We start from the raw sequence: 19336 nt of genomic DNA, 5'->3' as shown, positions 1-19336 counted from the left end.
GCGGTTTCCGGAACCTATAAACTGAATGTTCATATTCTGAGAGGCAATGTGGTTTTCAGGTTGGCGGATTTTCGGAATTTGACTGTATTGTCAAACCACAACAACACACCGAAATACAACAATACAACGGTTGTCAAGAGGTGATTGTTTACAAAGACTTGAATTGTTTGAAACAATTACAGAATTTCTTACAGAAATTAATCCAGCCTTAAGTGATCAATTGAAAAAAAAAAAAAAAAAAAAAAAATTTTTTTATTTGGCAGATGTACTTCCAAAGTTCAGTGATATTCAAACACCTCTCCAAGGATTACATTAATTCAAGTATGGGCAATTATAAGTCTGTATTGAATGTTTGTCCGTAATTTAAGAATGTTAGTTTACAAAGTTATAAGTACAGACAATTAATTACAAGTTTAAAGCTTCATTGTTATGTAAAGATTTTCAATACTTTTCAAATTTACGACAATTGGATATAACAGACGAAGAATTGGAAATATTACAGTACAAAGTCCGAAATCTGGACTTGTCGGGATTTGTGCGATTCCGGATTATAGATCATCAATTTAAATCTGGTAAGATGGCATGCAGAAATTATACAATTTAAAAATATGAAACCGTAATTTATGAAATAAAGAGCAATTATAATCTAAAGGGTATCAAAATTTACAAAAAAAAAAAAAAAAAAAAAAAAAAGCTTAATATTTATTTGTTTACTTTATTAAAGATTTCTTTCAATCTAAGTTGTTTAAGTTGCTTCGTTTTTTTGTGCTAAATGCGCATGCGTAAGGTTGTGGCTTTGAGGTCCAGATTATAGATCATTCCAGATAATGGACGTTCGGATTGCAGACTTTGTACAGTACAAATTACCTCCAAAAATTAAGTGATGGTTTTAAATTATGCTTTGAAGATATTGAAAATATGGATATCCCAAAATATCGCTTCTTGACCTTTTGGCTAAGAACAAAGTGTTAATATTCCAGAGAGAATTATTGTGCCACCTTCTGCTCAAGTTCAAAATATCAATAGTCATTTGCAAGATGAAGTCATTGAATTACTAGTTGACCTTGAAGCAAAGATGCTTTTTAATAATTTAACTGTGACTAAATTTTGGATAAATATAAATATTATGGAAAAATATCCAAAACTTTGTAATATGGCATTCCCCATTTTAATTGCATTTCCAACCTTATATAGGGTTGAATCTGGCTTCAGTCACGTTAATTCTCTTTTAACGAAGCAGAGCAATAAATTGAATGTAGAGCTCCGAAGCAATTTAAGACTGAACCTAACAAATTTTAAACCAGACATTGCTAACATAGCCAAGCATCATCAAGACATCTTTCTCATTGATTTATGTAACAATTTGATTTTGTCAAAATAAAATAAATCATTTAAGAAACAGGAAAGTTTTTTTTAAAAGAGAGGGATGATAAAATAATTAAAATTTTTGGAAACCCTGCTTATAGGAATTGTTTGGAAAAGCAACACATGCAAAGTTTCACTAAATACAAAGTTCTGTGTTCTGAGAAAGGACTACTAACTACCTAAAACTTTACTCCTTCCGAGCACCCCCTCAAAAAAGTAGCAAAATAAATGTTTTTCCCACTTTCATTACAACTTGAGCATTATTTAAAGCAGCAGGCAAAACGTTTTTGTATGGCACAATTCTGAAAAATACAAACAAATAAATACACAAGATTTTAATAAAAATATTTAATACTCTTGAAGGCCCAAAACAAATAAATTTACATAAAAAATAGATACAGTCTGGCTGTAATAGTTGGCACAACAATGGAGTTAATAATGGACATGATCATATTTACAGAATGATTATTAAGAAATGGTCTTCCAGATATATGCTTCACTCCAGTTGCAGGATTTTCAACTATTTTACCAGTTCTCATGTCCAGCCCTGAAAAAACAAAACAATTCCATGCACTAAAATTTATATGAAAAAGTAAAAGCAAAATTTATGAATGTGTGTATCATTTTAATAACTTGCTAATACAATTCAAAACACCTAAAAATTTACCAATATTTGCATGGTGCCAATTATTTTTATTCTATACTTTATTTAAATGCTGCAAGAACAACTAAAAGTTTTCTATGTTGAATTACATCATCACATAAATATAAACTAGTATCTAAAGCTATCCTTATACATACATAAAAATATCAAAAGGACATTATATAAAAATAGGATTTTACAAATCTGTCCATCAATTTCATTTACTGTTTCTTTGAAATATATAGAAAGCAAACTTAATTATCATTATAAAATCCATTTTGATTTATTTGTTTTTCGAAATGGAAATAATGACATATCATCCCAAAACAGAGCAAATTGTTTGTACAACACCTAAGAATTTCTACAATTCAGGCTTGGATTTCAGTGTTTATTGAGTCAGAAAATGATAAGGTACTATAGGGGGTGGAGAGCTTTTGGCAATTCAGACACACATTATGGGTGTGGAAAAATGGCTAAAAGTTTCAAAATATACTCTGACTTATGGAAACAATTCAAAGATTATGATACTACTTGGTGAAAATTTCCCACTCTGACTGGTATAGTAGTTAGCAATGATAGGTGGCATATTGATGGGTTTGGATTCAAGTCCCAGAGATAGCATGCATTTTGTAGTACCAGTGACTATGCAGCATGGGAACACTTAAAATACTAGTAAGTTATATGAAATATTTTCACCAATGTGTTAAGAAACATAACTATTATTGTGATGTTGTTCCGAGCATTAATGAACTATGTGTTTTATGCATTGCCTTCACTGACGATTATGGTTTCTTTCCATCCATTATTGGCATCAAACATCAAATAAACTTGCAATTTTTAAGTGTTTTTATTCACAGTAACACAACAGTATATTTTTCATATATCTCACAAACCTTTCTGATTCACTTCAGAAATATCCTTAAGAAAAAAAAAAAAAAAAAAAAAAAATCTAAAATGAACATAATTTTTTAAAAATATATATATATATTCATTTTGTTTAATTATCTCTAAGTGCATGTCAGTATCACAATTTATAAGTGTATCTGTTACAAAAACAACCCAAAGTCTGGTAAAAATCCAAGGTTTAACCGGTAAAACCTAGCTTCTGCTAAACTGGCTTGGTATAGGTCCAAAGTATACCTTTTATTGAAGTATGATTCCATTTTAGCCTTTTACCAAGCCTTAGCAGTAAAATCTAGGAGTTACCAAAGCCTTCCGCTAAAAGCCTGAAACGAGAGATTACTTATGATAGTGTTTTCCATTCGCAGATACATTGTATATAGTGTGTCTCAAAAAGATTAAAACACACTTTAATTTTTAAATGATAATATAAATTGTAAAAGTGATTAAAATAAAGTATGATTTAAGATTATGTCGACTGAACTGTCTTACAATTATTTTTCAAAGAGTTACAACAAATAAAAAATTCAATATTTATGCCATTTTAAAAATTAGATCCCATGTAAAAAAACTGAACTAGTGCACAATTCTCTCGATAACTACTGAGGAGATTTCAATAATTCTTAAAAATAATTTTAGCAATAGTTAAAAAAATTAAATTGAAAGCTCAGAAAAAATTATGAAATTTAAAAAATAAGAAAAATGTAATATGTTTTTCTTTAATATTACTACTTTAATACTGAGGAATGGTGACTAGCACGTCGCGCAGCTGCACCACTTGCTCAGAGCATATGCTGACACACTCCGAGGCCCAAAGTTAAGAAAGCAGATTTCGAGGCACTGCAGGCTGTGGCCCACTAGGGCTTTTGTGCCACTGAGTTTAGTTTACTTTAATATTTCTTTATGTACTACTTAATATACCTTACTACCTATTACAACAAGGTTGATTGATATGGCATTTTTAATTTTGAAGTAGATCAGCTGATTTTGCACAAACACATCTTCTTTGAACAGTTACATTTTCAGAGTCCTTGTCTCCCAATTAAAGAAAGTTTTCTTACTACTTCATATACACTTATTTCTTCTGCATCAACTTTTTTGATGTTTAAAAATATTTCTTTTCAAAAAGTCAACTGGTTTCTTGTGTACAATGATTTTAATTTTTCAAACTTAGTCATACTTTAATTTTTCAAACTTAAGAACAAAAACTCTTCTTTAATATCTGTAATAATGGCTATTACTGATTTTGAATTTATTTTTGATCCATCCATATCAGGTACTTTAACATTTTGTCTGTGAGCAGGTTATCGAAAGCGTTTATTAAACGCAATCTTCATCTTCTCTGCCTGCTCCTCAAGTTCTTCTTTAGTGATAATCACACCTGTTGTACCAGAGCATATATCTTTTTTTTTTTTTCGCCAATTTGAACTTCAGTATCAATTTCAATCTTATGCACAATTCTTCCTCACATATTCACCTCATTCTATTATTACTATCTTGCAATTCTAATTCAACTGTTGATTTGAGATTAGTGCCTTCATCTTCTGTATTAACAATGCATTCATTATTAATATTTATAATTCTTTTTAAGTCCTCTTCAGTGGCCATGTTACAAATCAAATTATGTAGCAAAACTGAGTTAGCAATTCCCAGTTTCATAAGACGACCAAACATAGCTTCGTAAGGTGAACATTTGATTCCTTCGAGATATGATTTGTTTTTCATTGCTTGAATGAATTTTAATCCTTCTGACCACTTTTCTGTGTTATTTGCTTCCATCCATGTCGCCAACATGTTTTCAACATCTTGGTTTGTCCATTCGACAGAACCTTGGAATTAACTGCCTGTGTCTTGGTTTACCATGAATTTGTAATATCTTGTCTTCTTCGCTAACATAAAGTTCAAATGATCTTGCAAAAAAAAAAAAAAAAAAAAACTGGCGACTTCTCGCACAGGCATAATACCACCCCAAAGGAAGGGTAAAATAAATCCTTCATTATCCATCAAACTCTTAACACAAATGCATGTACTTTGTTCTTAAATAACACTGATGACCTGGGGTGGAACTTAAGAATAATTTTACAATAAATTCAAAGATAAATAGTAGTGCTGGACTAACAATTCAGTTTAAAGCTAACTAGACTGACTCAAGAACCTACCTGGTGATATACTTATTAAATGGGCAAAAAGGCGAATCAGTAACTCAGCATAACAACAGCGAGGACAGAATAGTAATGTGCGTTGGCTAGCAAAATCACTCTGAATAAACTATTAGTTTTGTCTGTTTTCATACTCTCTTCATTTAACTTCACTTGAATCCTGGCGAGGAAATGTGAAGGGAAAATGAGAGATTCAGGAAAAATACCAAACTTAAAATAATTTGTTATGCAAACTAAGGGAAACCCTACAAACTATTTTTATATAACTCAACATTTCCCATAAACTGTTTACGATTCGGTCACAAAATTCCCTCTTGTTGTTGGATTGGAGACTGTTTGGGGTTTCAAAAGTTGTGAAAAATATCCAGAAGATGATATGCTACTTCATCAGCTCTTTTACTGTGTAAACTACGGAGTAGACAAATTTTGTAAGATGATCTTGATAAACTAAAATAAATTTCATATCACAATCAGGGTTGGATTACATATCTATTAGGTCGACTAGGCATCAAGAATTCATTTCAATATGTAGAAATGGTTTGATTACAACCCCCTTTCTCACAGTTATCTGTTTTTTTCTGATATGGTTCACATAGTCTCAAATATGTGATGATACATCTTCCTTTTACACTGAAATTGCCTTCTGTATCTCAGAAAAGATACAAAGATAAGAAGGAGGAGTAAGTAACAATTCCATGACCAAATTTAATAAATACTTATACAGTCAAAAGTCGTTAATCCGGACACCCATAATCCGGAATGATCTATAATCCGGACCTCAAAGCTACAAACTTTCTGCGCATGCGTCAACACATAATGCGTTCACACATGCGCATATACGTTGACACATGCGCGTAACACCTTTACGCATGCGCATATGCGTGTAATACTTTTACGCATGCACGTTTAATGTGTAATGGACGGTATAAGCTAAGTTAAAATTATCTAATTATCTATTTCAGTTAATGTTGCATATTGCGTTGTTCCTTAATCTTCGAATTGGATCCGACTTATTATTTTTTGCAGACTGTTAGAGCAATTTTATAAAAGTAAGCTTGAACTTTCGATTATGTCAAATAGAATTTCCGATGCTGGAGCTACCACAGGATTTACAAAGCAAAAGTATGTTTCGATGTCCATCAAACAAAAAGTGGAATTGCTGCAAAAAATGGATAAAGGCATATCCTTTGTTTCTCTAACCATTCCGAAATCTGTTTATCAATTTCACGCTGCTTTGCCGTGGGAGGGGGGGGGCGTCGCGGCTCGCAATGAACTGGAAGTTGATCTGTCAGCACTATCCTTATCTTCAGGGCAGATGTTTTTATTTTATTCAGCTTATAATTTTTTACTAAATGTAGTATTTCATCTCGATGCATTCCGTCTTTGATATGATTTAAATCAAATTCCTCGTCATTACAAATATCAAGTACGCATCAAATAGTTTTCTGGTTGCAATTTTCTAATTTTGTCTAAGCGTAATGTATGCTTTTTTTTTTTTTTTGAATTGAAAGAAATGTTTAATAAAGTAAACAAATAAAATATTAAGCTTTTTTTTTTTTTTTTTTGTAAATTTTGATACTTTTTAGATAATAATTGCTCTTTATTTTATAAATTAAGGTTTAATATTTTTAATTTTATAATTTCTGCATGCTATCTTACCAGATTTAAACTGATGATCTATAATCCGGAATCGCCGAAGTCCCGACGAGTCCGGATTAAAGACTTTTGACTGTATATGCCCCCCCAAAACAATGATAATAATAATAAACACACCAATGCCAAGTGATTTCTTTATAGTACTTTTTTTTTTTAACTACTGTCAATTTGAATAAATTTTGATTATAATATTCATACTGAAGGCAAAATACCTCAGAATCAAGACTTTTATCCAATCGCTTCCAGAAAAAAAAAAAAAAAAAAAAAAAGGGGGGGGGCAGCCATGATTTCAGTCTTTTTTTCTAAATACCATTATGTATATACGCAATAGATTAGCAAAATTCGATAGTAAAGTAGATGCATAAAGAAGAAACTCACAGACATGAACACATTCAATTATTTCCTTTTTGTTTGTGGTTGATACTCATTTTTCATTAATCCAACACAAATAAAATAAACACTACAGTGCCTTATTCTTAAAGAATTTTTTACATTGGTACTCATAGCCTTGTGAAATATATTTTTGGAGAGAGCAGGTAGCGGCAAGTTGCAAGAGCAAAGCAGAAAGCAAACAGCGACACATTCAGAAGAAGCCATGTAAGAGAAGAGTCAAAATGTTTTGGTTCTCAAAAAGTGACTGGCTATAACATACTTGTATTGCAGCATTGCACAAAATCATATGCTGCAGATTAATTTTTGACAAGGCACAGTTTTAATTAATATATTATAAATAGTTACTAAATTTTGGAAAGAGAAGAGAAATACTCAAATTAAAATGAAGAATAAGAGGGCTAGGGCTAATTAAAATCAGAAGTTTGCTTTACATATTTTTATGGTGTGTATATATCTACTATATAATAGAATACAATCTTAATGCCACAAATATAACAGCAATATTCATTCTTTATTACATTTAATGTTCTATAATATTATTTTGTTCCCTTATTTTTGTTTCTCGTCTTTACCAAAAAAAAAAAAAAAAAAACTGATAGATGTAAAATAAAACAGATAGCTAAAATTTGGGTATAAGTGACTCACCTGAATACTGCAATGTTGCACCAATCACAGAATCTATTATAGAACCAAAAAGACCCGCAAAGGCTCCCATACAAGTTAAAAGAAAGACTTGATGAAGAACAACATTTCTGTAACATAATACTAAGGCTAACAAGTAAGCTACTCCAATAATGGATCCTCCTAAGGCACTAAAAAAAAGTCCAGCAGCTGTAAATCCACCATTGGTCCCTACAAAATAAAATTATTTTCAATAATCATCAAGCATAAAATATTAAAAAAAAAAAAAAAAAAAAAAAAAAAAAAATTTGCTCAGACAGTTTAAAACTACAGTTAGATAAAATAAATTTTTCTTATAAATATAATTATTTAATGTCTTAAAAATTAAGAAAATTGAGATTTTATTATTATTTAAAAAACTACTTCGTACATTCTTATGCTACTTTGTGAACATGGATAATTCCATATGTTTGCATGGCTTTGTCAATGTAAGAAAGAAAGTAGGAACATGGGTACAAAAGATGTTTAGTTGATTTATAAATAGTTTATATTTGTTACCGTGAAAGACCGAAATTGAAGAATGTTGACTCTCACCGGAGAATATCAACATTCACCAAATACGTGGGTGAAAGATCGAATATTGCACTACATTCTTGTATATTCGGACCTTCACCGGTGTATGTCGACAATCACAGATAGCCTCTGGTGAAAGTCGAAAAGAGAGGTCATAAAGTGCATAATAGTTTAAGTTGTTGCAATAAATAATGAATGACATAATTTAGTAAGTTTTTTATTACTGTTATTTTATTTTTTCATTTAGAACATACTGTATAATTAAGTAAGTTTTTAACTTCTATTATTTTCCTTTCTCATTTTGAATGTATTGTGTGTTTTAGGTTCTCATGTTCTTAAGTTCTTATTTCAAGTCTCAAGTGCATTTATTCGCAACTGAATTACGGAGAAGAAAATATATTATTGTTATATGTTCAACATTCACCATTAGTACATAGTGAATGTCGACATTGGCCGGTGTAAGTCAGAAATAAGAGTACTTGGAAAATATTTCAGACATACAAAAAGAGACTATGTGAATGTTGACATTCACCAGTGAAAGTCGACATTCTGCAGATTTCGGTGTTTCACCGTAACATATTCATTATTCATGAAGGAAAACAATGTACATTTTATGCTGGGCAAGTTCTGGAAGAAAAGTTTAATATTTTATTTTGGACTGTAGGCCATCTATTATTAATCACAATTATTGTATAATTATTTCATAAGCAATTTCTATTTTATTCACATCTGATCGCACTGGACCTAGTTTATCTCCACTGCTTTTGGGCATAATTTTAAAATTTCATAGATATGAAACTGCTTTCAATGAAAGCATAGCCAAGGCTTTTTAATGACGGGGATCATAGAAACAAATAAAGATTATTTAAAATATCTAAGGTTCAGAGACAGCAAGAATACACAGTTTTAAGGTTTAAACATATTCTATTCAGATTTTGCTATAGTCCAGTGGTTTTGGGGACAATGATAAAATTCTGCATTACAAAATACCAAAGGACAAGCTTTGAAAGTTATGAAATGTTAGGTTCCTTTTTATATTATGATGTAGACACAGTTGAAGATGCATATTGATTAACTTCAGATCTAGTTAAAATTTTTTAGCATGCTGAGATGTATCTTGGTCAAATTCTGAAGAACTTAATTCCTGGTGGATTAAAAGGGGTTATAGTATGAATTAGCTGAAGACATAAAGCTTTTGGGTGTGGTCTGGACCTCCAAAACAGATAAAATCCAAATGAATTACAAGTTTTCAGAAAACCATCAAATAAGAGTGCTGAGACACAAAAAGAACTATTCTCCTAACAGTGGGCAGAATTTATAACCTCATAGGAGAGCTTCAACCTTTTTTGATGAGAATGAAAATCTTACTACAAACAATTTGGACATTCGGAGTGAACTCAGATGATAACCTTTCAACAGAAATAAGGACTGCATTTACTGGCGAGCTGAATTACCCAAAGATTCAGCTCGCCAGTAAATGCAGTCCTTATTTCTGTTGAAAGACAGTATCCAAAGATTTTTTTCTTCCAAGAAAGTATTCTGATAGCTGTGAAAAAATGTAATGTAAGTCACCATGTATTTGTTAATACTAGCCCTAAAGCATATGGCACTGTAAGATGTTTTAGATACCTTGATTTAAAAAATAGCATTTGCACCAGTTTCATTATTACAAAGGGTCACACGACTCCAGTGAAACCTACGACTCTTCCTCACTTTAAACTGATGGCTGCTTTGGTAGCTGCCAAAGTGTCTTAAGTATTTGTCAAATTTGTTTTCTGAATTGTGCCAGCAAACATTTCTTTGGAGTGATAACCAAACAGCTATCCACTGGATAAAAGAATATGTCAATAAATGGAAGTCCTTTGTATCAGAGTTTTTGAGATTCAGTCATTCGCTGGCCCATGGAGGTAGGAAGATGTATGGAGTGGCCCTAAACCGGTTTCCCCCATACCCTACTTTGAAGCACTGGCGATCTCTTCGTTGGTGACCAAAATATTGGGTAATTTACCATTAATTTCAATGGGTTTTGACATGATTGGATGTAAATATTTTGTAATTACCTCTTAAATATGCATATAAATGTATATATTTTCTTTTTCTACAATACTTCAGAATCCTAAGTATATGAAAAGCAAACATTTTTAAACAACATTTCATCCTGAAAGGAATAAAATGCTATACTTTTCACAAAACGGTTTGCTTAGAATGGTTTAATTTGAATGAAATATTTTCACAAGTTTTCGTTAATTACATTAGAAAGAAATTTTAAGCTAATTCGATTTTATTCGGTTAAGGATTACAAAATTTAAGATCAAAGTTTATTGTATTATTAATATTAAGATTATGCATTCATTTGTTTCTATTTATAGAGCTTCTTCCTAAAATACTTTCTCAAATATGACATGATTTTTTAGCTGCTGAGGCATCTTTTAAATCGAAAAATACAAGTCAATTTATAATTAATGCTCTATCCAATCCATTTCAAATTAGAGCACCTTTTATTTTAATAGGGAAATACTTTAAATAGTACTTAACTTTCTCTGAATATTTCTGAAAGGGAATAAAATAAGGATTATATTTTAAAAATAACTTAAAACTTGGAACTGAGTTATTATAAAATGTAAGGGGAATAATTCTTTTAAAATTTAGATACACTTTAATAATTAGATTTCTTCACAGTAACTTTCACAGTTGTTTATGAATAAATAAATCTTTCATTTCAAATACATTTATAAATAATTTAATAAATATTTATGTATTTTGTTAAAGGCAAGATACATGCTTTTTGCAAGCACATGCATAAATACCCATACATATTTAATATTTTTCATTTCTGGTATATGGAAATCTTTAATTTCTGTGCATTCGCTATATTTTTCGAGTAAAGTAATTTATACTAATTTTAAAAAGTACACGTTACAACAGTGTGGATGTGAAAAAAAAAATTATTTTATTTAAAACATTTTGGTGTTTCGAACATAAAATAAAAGTAGCGAATACTCGATCAAGGGTATAGAAAGATGTATACAATTTTAAAGGTACGGTGAGGTATTTTTCATTCTTTAAGCATAACTGTTTTGCTAAAATCTCTATTTTTGTAGTTTAACAGCTTAAAATTTTATAAAACAAATTCATAATCAAAATCGCTGTTGTTAGTTATCGAAAAATAGCCAATATGCTATTTTTGTGCAAATGTTTATAAACAATACAAATTGCTATTATTCATCACACTGGGAATGTTTCTTTTGTGCGGAAGTGTCTCGTTTTTCAATTTGTATGGAACTGATGTGTGTCAAAATACTATCGGAGAGTTGTCAAGCGAGCTTCTGAATGTAAACAAAAAACACCCCATCTGGTGACCGAAGCTTCGGAGCAGTTAGGTCTTTATATTCTCCATAAAGTTACTGAATCTTTGCTTTAAAAATATCTCACAGAAAATGACTATGTTCTCATTGGACAATACACAATCGGAATTAAATTATCTTCCTTTCCCCTTTTTTTCCAGAAGAGTAAAACTTTGACATAGTCTTTCAACTAACTCACAGTCAAAAATTCATCAGCATGGTGAATATAATTTGAAAAAATATAAAATAAGTGCGTCTAAACCAATACCTGCAGAAAATGCAATTTATTTGAATCTACATTTGGCACTGGATGGAAAAATGAAGACTTTTGTTTCTGCTTGTAAAAAAAATTTGGATATGAGGAAATGCTGAAATGGTTTGCCATTCAAAGTAGTAATCTCTATCAATATAAGGACATATTAATATAAGGACAAATGCTTCAGATAAAGGCCAATGAATTTGCCAAGCCACTTTGGAAAGACTGAAAAGAATGAACAAAAAATTTAAAAACTGCATCATTTTAAATTTCAGTATATTTTTTTAAATTAAATTTGTTATTAATTTCTTTTGACAGATGTGACAGTGTTAATCAGTTTTTTTCCCTTTATTCATCATTCATTTATACATTATTTTAAGCTTATCCACTTCTCATAGTGGATCGAAATAACAATCTAAACCTCCGGTCCTTTGAAGTTCATTAGAGCAGGGTTCAACAGTATTCATTTATAGTACAAAATGCTTTGGAATTACTTAAAAACTTCTCTGAAAAGCAACCACAAAATTTCAGAACCTTCGTAAAAAATTATAACATACTTATTTTTAAAGATCATTAATTAAAAAGTTTATTTAATCAATTAACCCTTTGAGGTTCGGTGCATAAATTTCTTTTTTTTTGGGGGGGAAGCAACTTTACACATAAATTCTCCTAACATGCTCATGTAAAGTGCTAGTTTTAGCAACCAAATGAAAATGCAAGATATAAAAAATGTTCTTGAATAATTATCTAGAAAATATTGATTATATTCGCAAAATAAAAAAAAAAAATTTTTTTTCAAAAAAAATTACATAATTTAAAAACAAATCGCTCTCTGTACGACTTTTCAGATATTTTTTAACGATTTCATAATAGATTTGAAACAGAGAAGATTTTCGCTCCAGTACTTTATTTGCTACAGGTTTGAAAAGGAAGATATTTAGAAGGATGCCATGATTTACATTTCACCTCTCTTTCCCATGCTTAGGATATTTTTCTATGGTGAATCACACTTACATATCCATCCATTCAGCATTCAAAGACATTTTATGTTACAGAGTTATATTTTCATTTCTTTCGGAAAAAATACTAAATATTTTTCAAGTTTTAACATTACAATATATTAAAAAATATAAATTTGCATTATCAACATATAAAATGAACATGATAGTTGAATTTAAAAATATTTGAACAGTGCTGCCATCCAGTAGCAGCAATTCCTACATGTGTAGTGGGACGTACTTGGTTCCACCTTTTCATATTTACCATCTTTAATTAATATATATGAATTCAGATAATTTTTTTTTTTTTTTTTTTTTTTTTTTTTTTTTTTTTTTTTTTAGAAAAGGAAACTTTCACATAAAAATATTCATTTGAACACCAAAAGTTGTTGTTCAGACGATTTAAACTGCATTAGAAATGAATTTAAAAAAACGGTACTTTTCCGTTTTGCCGGCACAGGCGATAAAGTCGCCAATAATGGTACAACTGATGGCAAACGGAATATCCTCGCTGATAACCTTTTACGCCTCATTTTCCAAATAGCCATTCTTATCAGATTGATCATTCCATTCTTATCAGATTTATCTTATTATCTTATCAGATTCACAGCCATTTCTTATCAGATTGATCGTTTCTTTCAATACTGGCATACAATTACAGAGAATTTGTACCAGATAGTTCAATTTTATGCCCTAAGGCCATTCGCGGTAATTAAATCGATTAGGATGCAATCACACTGCTCACCCGAAGGCGAAAACATAGAAAAGCAAAGGGTCATCAATTCTAATGAGAATGCACTAGCGAAGTAAAGCACTGCGGTTTTACATAATTTCTGTGTAAGCTATTCGTACGAATTGAAATAATTCTTGCATTTAAACTTGTATTCGAAATTAAGATTTAACTTGAAATTAATGTAGATAATTAATGAGAAAATTATATTTTTGTGGTGTAGTTTACGTGAGATGGGATCACGTGATATGAACCGGCGAATCAGGATGTTGAACCGTGAAAGCATAGTAAATTCTTAAATTAATGTCTTTTTACAAATTTATTGTCTTTATTTATTGGCTTTTTACAAAATTTTAAACGATATTAAACTGTTTACGCCTTCAAAATAAAAAAATCTTAGAACTAACATTTGTTAACGTTTTTTATGTGTATACTGTATGTTGTCGCCAATAAAGTCCACTTGGCGAGATTTGCGCTGGCGAAACGGAAAAGTACCAAAAAAACTGCTTTAAAATTAGACCTGCAGAAAATTTTTATTTTACATTATTATTATACAGTATTTTATTTTACATTATTATTAATTACGAATGAATACTAGTGCTGCCATCTGTTATACATTTAGAGAACTAAAAGGCATAATTGTATGCATTATGCATTTTAAATGCAATTTTGCAGCTTTCATCTGGGAGATAAAAACTGATAAAAAAAGGTAAGACGCCAGCCATCAAAGGGTTAAAAACAGTCATGGAACTCACATATTTGCCACTGTATGAAGATAATTAAGTAGCAAAGTCATACTACAGAAAAATTATGATCTACAACAAACATTATGGAACTTCATATATTTAAAGGTATATGAAATGAACACAAATGAAATCACATACCTACTGGTACCTTCTGTAAAGAAGTAATCAGCCTTGGCTCCATTTTTGCAACTACTGTTCCTATTTCAGATGCCCAAGTGTCACCATTAACACCCGCAAGAGAAGAAAGAACAGATGCAGCCAGCCAAGACCGCTCGTAATCCTTATCAAATTCTATCACTGTTTCTCCAAACCCCCCTTGTAATAAATATAACATGGCAATCTCTGTAGCTGCTCCACCATTACATATAACCTGGATCCAGTTTCGTTGACCACCTTTAATAGAGAAAAGTGTATAAAAATTTTATGGGTGAGTATCTCAATTAACTTGAATCATATGCATGAAACTAGGATAAACCAAAACGCAACAATAGAAAGTTTTCAAATAATCAAAAATTCAACTTGTCAAAGCTTCGTCAATTGAAATTATACTGTATATACACATATATATAACTAGAACTTATAAATGGCATAAATATTAACATAAAATATTCAAAACAGTTTATAATCTAAACTTGATTTAACTTGATCTATTTCATTATTTAATTCATTTTGGGTTAAATTCTCAATTATACAACTATTGCTAAGCAACTAGCTTCAGGAATAGGAGCAAAAAGAAGTCAATTTTAAGCTAATGTAACGAAATTTAATCCAAGACGGGGGGGGGGGGGGGGGAATTAAACACCATTTAATTTTACATATAACATCTTTCAAACCCATATAACAAACTTTTTTATATTTTAAAATTTAATAAAACTTTAGTTAATTAAATTAAACACAACAGTTTTGGACTTACATAAATTAAAAAACATTTTAACAAAACTATTATATATATATAACAAATACATCATAACATCATACCTGGTGTCCAGCAAAGGAGTGTTGTATATTAATTTACAGTGAATAGTGAATTTACAATGTTAATATTTGTGGACTAATTCTTAATATATTCTCATCTAAACTCATTTTTCATTCGAAAGAGGTAAAGCTCTTAATAAATTAGCAAAGAGAATTGTGCTGCTAAAAAGCAGGTGATGTTCATTCCCAAGTGGCTATCCACTTGGGGTCATTAGGTCGTTGAACATCTGTGCACTCCCCCCCCTAACTTCCAACCTGCACGTGTTTCGCTCATTGCAGGCGAGAAAATTTTAGCTTTCTTCTGAAAGGAAAACTTTCTGTTTTGTTCATCACTACTGGTATTGCACCTTTGACAGAAATATGGTAGAAAACATTGGTTGAAAGTTAAGTGAGATAAAGGTACCCCATTCTCGCACAAAACTTCAAGGAATGTCACTTTTAAAAGCGGGTTACACTTTTCTTGGAAATTTGGAGGTAAATTATTAACCTTTTTCTTGTTGGATGTAGAGAGTTTAAAGTAAATGTCTGATTGGGTAAATATTAATTTATAGTTAAATTGAGCTAATACTGAATATACAAGAGTTCCGTAGTTCAGAGATACTGAGGCTTTAAAAAGTTTAGTGCGAGATGCAGGAGTAAATTTTCCCACCTTATTTTTTAAAAAAAGGGGGGAAGGGAAAGAGAAATAAGGTTTCAACCGAAGCCTAAGGCTAAATGCAGTCAGCGAGTCCAGTTTACCCAGCAGTAAGGAATTTGATGAGCACGTTTCTTCACAGCCATCCCGGTCAGGTATGAATAGTCGCATGAGAATAAACGAGTTCCAGTAGCTGACAAAATGAGCTCCTTTCAACTCCCCAGAAAAATTTTACTAGCCACTCAGAATTTGTGCTTGAAATTTTGAGTTTTTCATGGCATTTCCAGCTGCTAAGATTACAACTTTTGAAGCAAGGTTCAGGGGATCACTAGCAAGAGAATACGGGTGAAGAATATGCAATTTGGACATTACAACTGGATTCCTTCCGTAAGAGACTGATGAACATATTGGAATTTTGCTAAGAGAACAAATGGTGAGGAATATTTGATTTGGACAGTGCAACAAGCAATTGTATTCTTTCCTTCAGAGACTGATATATATCTGACTCTTTCCAAGCTTATCAAGTGGGATTATTTTATGCGAGTTCTCATACCAGGCTTATTAAGTGAGATATTTTATGCGAGTTTTCTTTTCACTGTTTTCTAATGTCTTTTTTATCTAGTTATAGTCATTTATCTTAACTGGCAGAAATTGTATTTAAAATTTTTAAATATAGAGAACTGGTTTATGCCTAGGCGATTTTAAAATTTATGCATGAAAAGAAAATTTGGTTACTATAATTTCTTGCAGTAATTGAAGATCATTGTAAGACTAAGCATTGGTATTCTGTAAAAACCTTTTGACTCTATGTGAGGTTTCAAGAGTTTAATTCAAATTAAATTTAATTAAGAAAAGTCAATATCTCTTAAGTATCAAACAAAATATTGTACACTAATGTATTATGTTTAAATTGGTAATTCTTTTTTTCCACAATTTTATAGTAGAAATGATAGGAAATGTCATTTAACCAAGTTAATGTAGGGGTAGTCTGGCCAGCTGTTTTAATATATGTTGATCCTTCATTAATAAATGTGTTTTAATTGTAATTTTTGCTTATGTTTACTTTAGTAGTTTGTTCATGTCCCCCATGTGATCCTTATGGAAATGATGGATTCTTAAAGTGAACCTGGGTAAATTTTATTGAGGAGGTGTAGTAGGAACATTATTTTATGTGTATTGGAACTATACAATCGGATTAATTATTTTATTTGCACTGGTGATTGAATTCTTACTTGTGTAGTTGATGCTTCCCTGATACTTTGAGATGTAATGTATTTGTATTTAAGGATAAAAGACTTTCTGACTATATCTTGAGTTTAGGAACTATCGCATTGAGATTTACGCGTTTTCGGGAAAGACAGGGTATGCAGTTTTTTATAGCACTAAAATCCAAAAGAAAATGTATACTGTTATAATTTTTTTTACTCACACTGATAATTTCAGCGGAATTATATGTGAAACTGCTGTCTTTTTCTGTATAACGTAACACGAAAATCTAGAAAAAGGCTGCTTTGCCGGAAAAATAACAATGCAGGGGCAAGTCTATTCAATATTGAGTAAATGTCTATCTTGTCAATTTAGCGAGATACCGCCAAGCTGGCAACAGTTTTGGCAACTAATTTTTGTTGAAAATTTGGTAAAAATCTGCCAAAAGTCAATGAACTTGGCAACCAATTTGGTCCTGTTCCTATATTAAGTATTGTAATTGATCACTATATTCGCTGTAACCATATCCGGGCAGGCCCGCACCAAGCCTAATCGGCAGCGTCATGCAAATGTCTAGCGAACGCCATTATGCAGTGATGATATTAAAGGGACATTGCTTATTGTTAACATTTAAAATGAAGCATTATTAGTATAATAATATGAAAAACCAAATATATTAGATTCTATCTTTTAATTTATCTAAACATGCAAACATTTTGTGCTTCATTAAAACTCACACTCAAACAGATTTATTGAAGAATTATACATACATTTATGTTATAAAAAGCGCCCAACCAGTATAGTGGTTAGTGTTGCGGACTGCCATGCTGAAGGGCCCGGGTTCGAATTTCGAAAAAGGCATGGATGTTTGTAAATGTATTGTGTTCATGCGGCATAGGAGCACTCTAAACATGCGAGGCAAAAGTCCTCTCGAAAGGCTGGTGGTAGAAAAAGAGGGGTGGGAGACGCTAGGACCAGTTCTCCCAGGATGCTCTCCATCAAAACTGATCTAAATCATACTGTCATTTGTGAGGTGCTCAAGGCTATTGCCAAAGACAAGTGTATCTTGCACTCCTTGCCACGAGGAATTTCGTGGGCTTGCGCTGACAAGTGAGCATTAGTCAGCAACAACATGTTATAAAACATAACACTGCAAGCAAAGCGAAATAGTCTCATTTACCAAAAAGGTATCTTCATTGGATACCTAAATGCATTGGATACCAATTATATTGTTGAATACGATTTATTATCTTAAAATTTAAAACAATTTAGATATATAATAAGTTTGCACTGAATAAATCGTTGTTCACAACGTAGTTTACGCCAAGGTTCAAACTGTGATTACAACAGGGCACAAAAAACGCTTTAGGGGTGATATCTAGGGATATATCCAAAATTATTTTTTTACACACCTCTATGTTGTTGACAAGATGCAGCTTAGAGTTTCAACCGACGATGTTACATTTCCTCCAAAAGTTTGCAAATATTGCAGTTCACGCATAAGTATACTATTTATATCACTTTTATTTTTTATCAGTTAATGCTTTTTGCAGTTTTTGGCATAAGTTGAGCCGATCTTGTAAATATATGTAAACTAAAATACGTGATACCGATATGTATTATAAGAGTAGATGCGAACGACATATTGCTTAGTACTTATTTTGTGTCTACTGTTGCAGTCGTAGTAATTTGTGCAACTTTTATCTTTATAGTGATTTTTTTGGGCGATTGCTTGTTGTTATTGTTATTCTACATAAAAAAGGAAAGTGCAGTTACATATTATATTAAACTCATGTAAGCTTTTTAATTCAGAAAAGTGACGATTTGAGCATAATTACTCGGAAAAAAATTTTTTTACATGAACCATTTGTTTATTAAACTAAAAATTATCTTTTGACAAGAAAGGATCGACATATTTACAAAGTACCACTTAATTTAAAATATATTTATTTGAGATTTGAAGAAGTAAAAATATTCTGAAATCAAAAATTGGCCATTTCCCGATTTTTAGCTATATATGGAAAACTGAAGGAAAATGTTTCGTTATTTCATTACCTCTTAACCCGCGAGAACTCGCACCGGGTATGACATACCCCATCTATTTTCATACAATGTTTTTGTTTTTATCTCCTTATCG

General features: G+C 31.1%; 1 protein-coding gene and 1 long non-coding RNA gene across 3 annotated transcripts in view; one reads left to right on the top strand and one right to left on the bottom strand.

Annotated features, from left to right (window-relative positions):
• Positions 1-19336, top strand: part of LOC146997091 (uncharacterized) — a 193391-nt gene that overhangs the window by 169988 nt on the left and 4067 nt on the right. Inside the window, exon 1 of one of the 2 annotated variants that reach the window (XR_015041111.1) lies at positions 14678-14811. The exons of the other annotated variant lie outside the window; for it this stretch is intronic. This is a non-coding gene — a long non-coding RNA (uncharacterized LOC146997091). Of the gene's footprint in view, positions 1-14677; positions 14812-19336 lie in introns of those variants that run through there. 2 annotated transcript variants of the gene reach the window in all.
• The window catches only part of LOC118180879 (transmembrane protein 19), a 46371-nt gene continuing 28733 nt past the window's right edge, over positions 1699-19336 (bottom strand). Inside the window, exons 4-6 of the mRNA XM_035349943.2 lie at positions 14523-14777; positions 7762-7968; positions 1699-1912 (exon numbers count right to left, since the gene is read on the bottom strand). Of these exons, the coding sequence (XP_035205834.1) occupies positions 1746-1912; positions 7762-7968; positions 14523-14777 (629 nt within the window). The 3' untranslated portion in view covers positions 1699-1745. The remainder of the gene's footprint in view (positions 1913-7761; positions 7969-14522; positions 14778-19336) is intronic.

The sequence above is a fragment of the Stegodyphus dumicola genome, chromosome 5 (assembly GCF_044657685.1).
Source record: "Stegodyphus dumicola isolate Sdum_Otavi_A_Nest chromosome 5, ASM4465768v1".
Classification (NCBI taxonomy): domain Eukaryota; kingdom Metazoa; phylum Arthropoda; class Arachnida; order Araneae; family Eresidae; genus Stegodyphus; species Stegodyphus dumicola.
The sequence above is the reverse complement of the archived record's forward strand: the minus strand, read 5'-3'. Positions and strand labels throughout refer to the sequence as shown.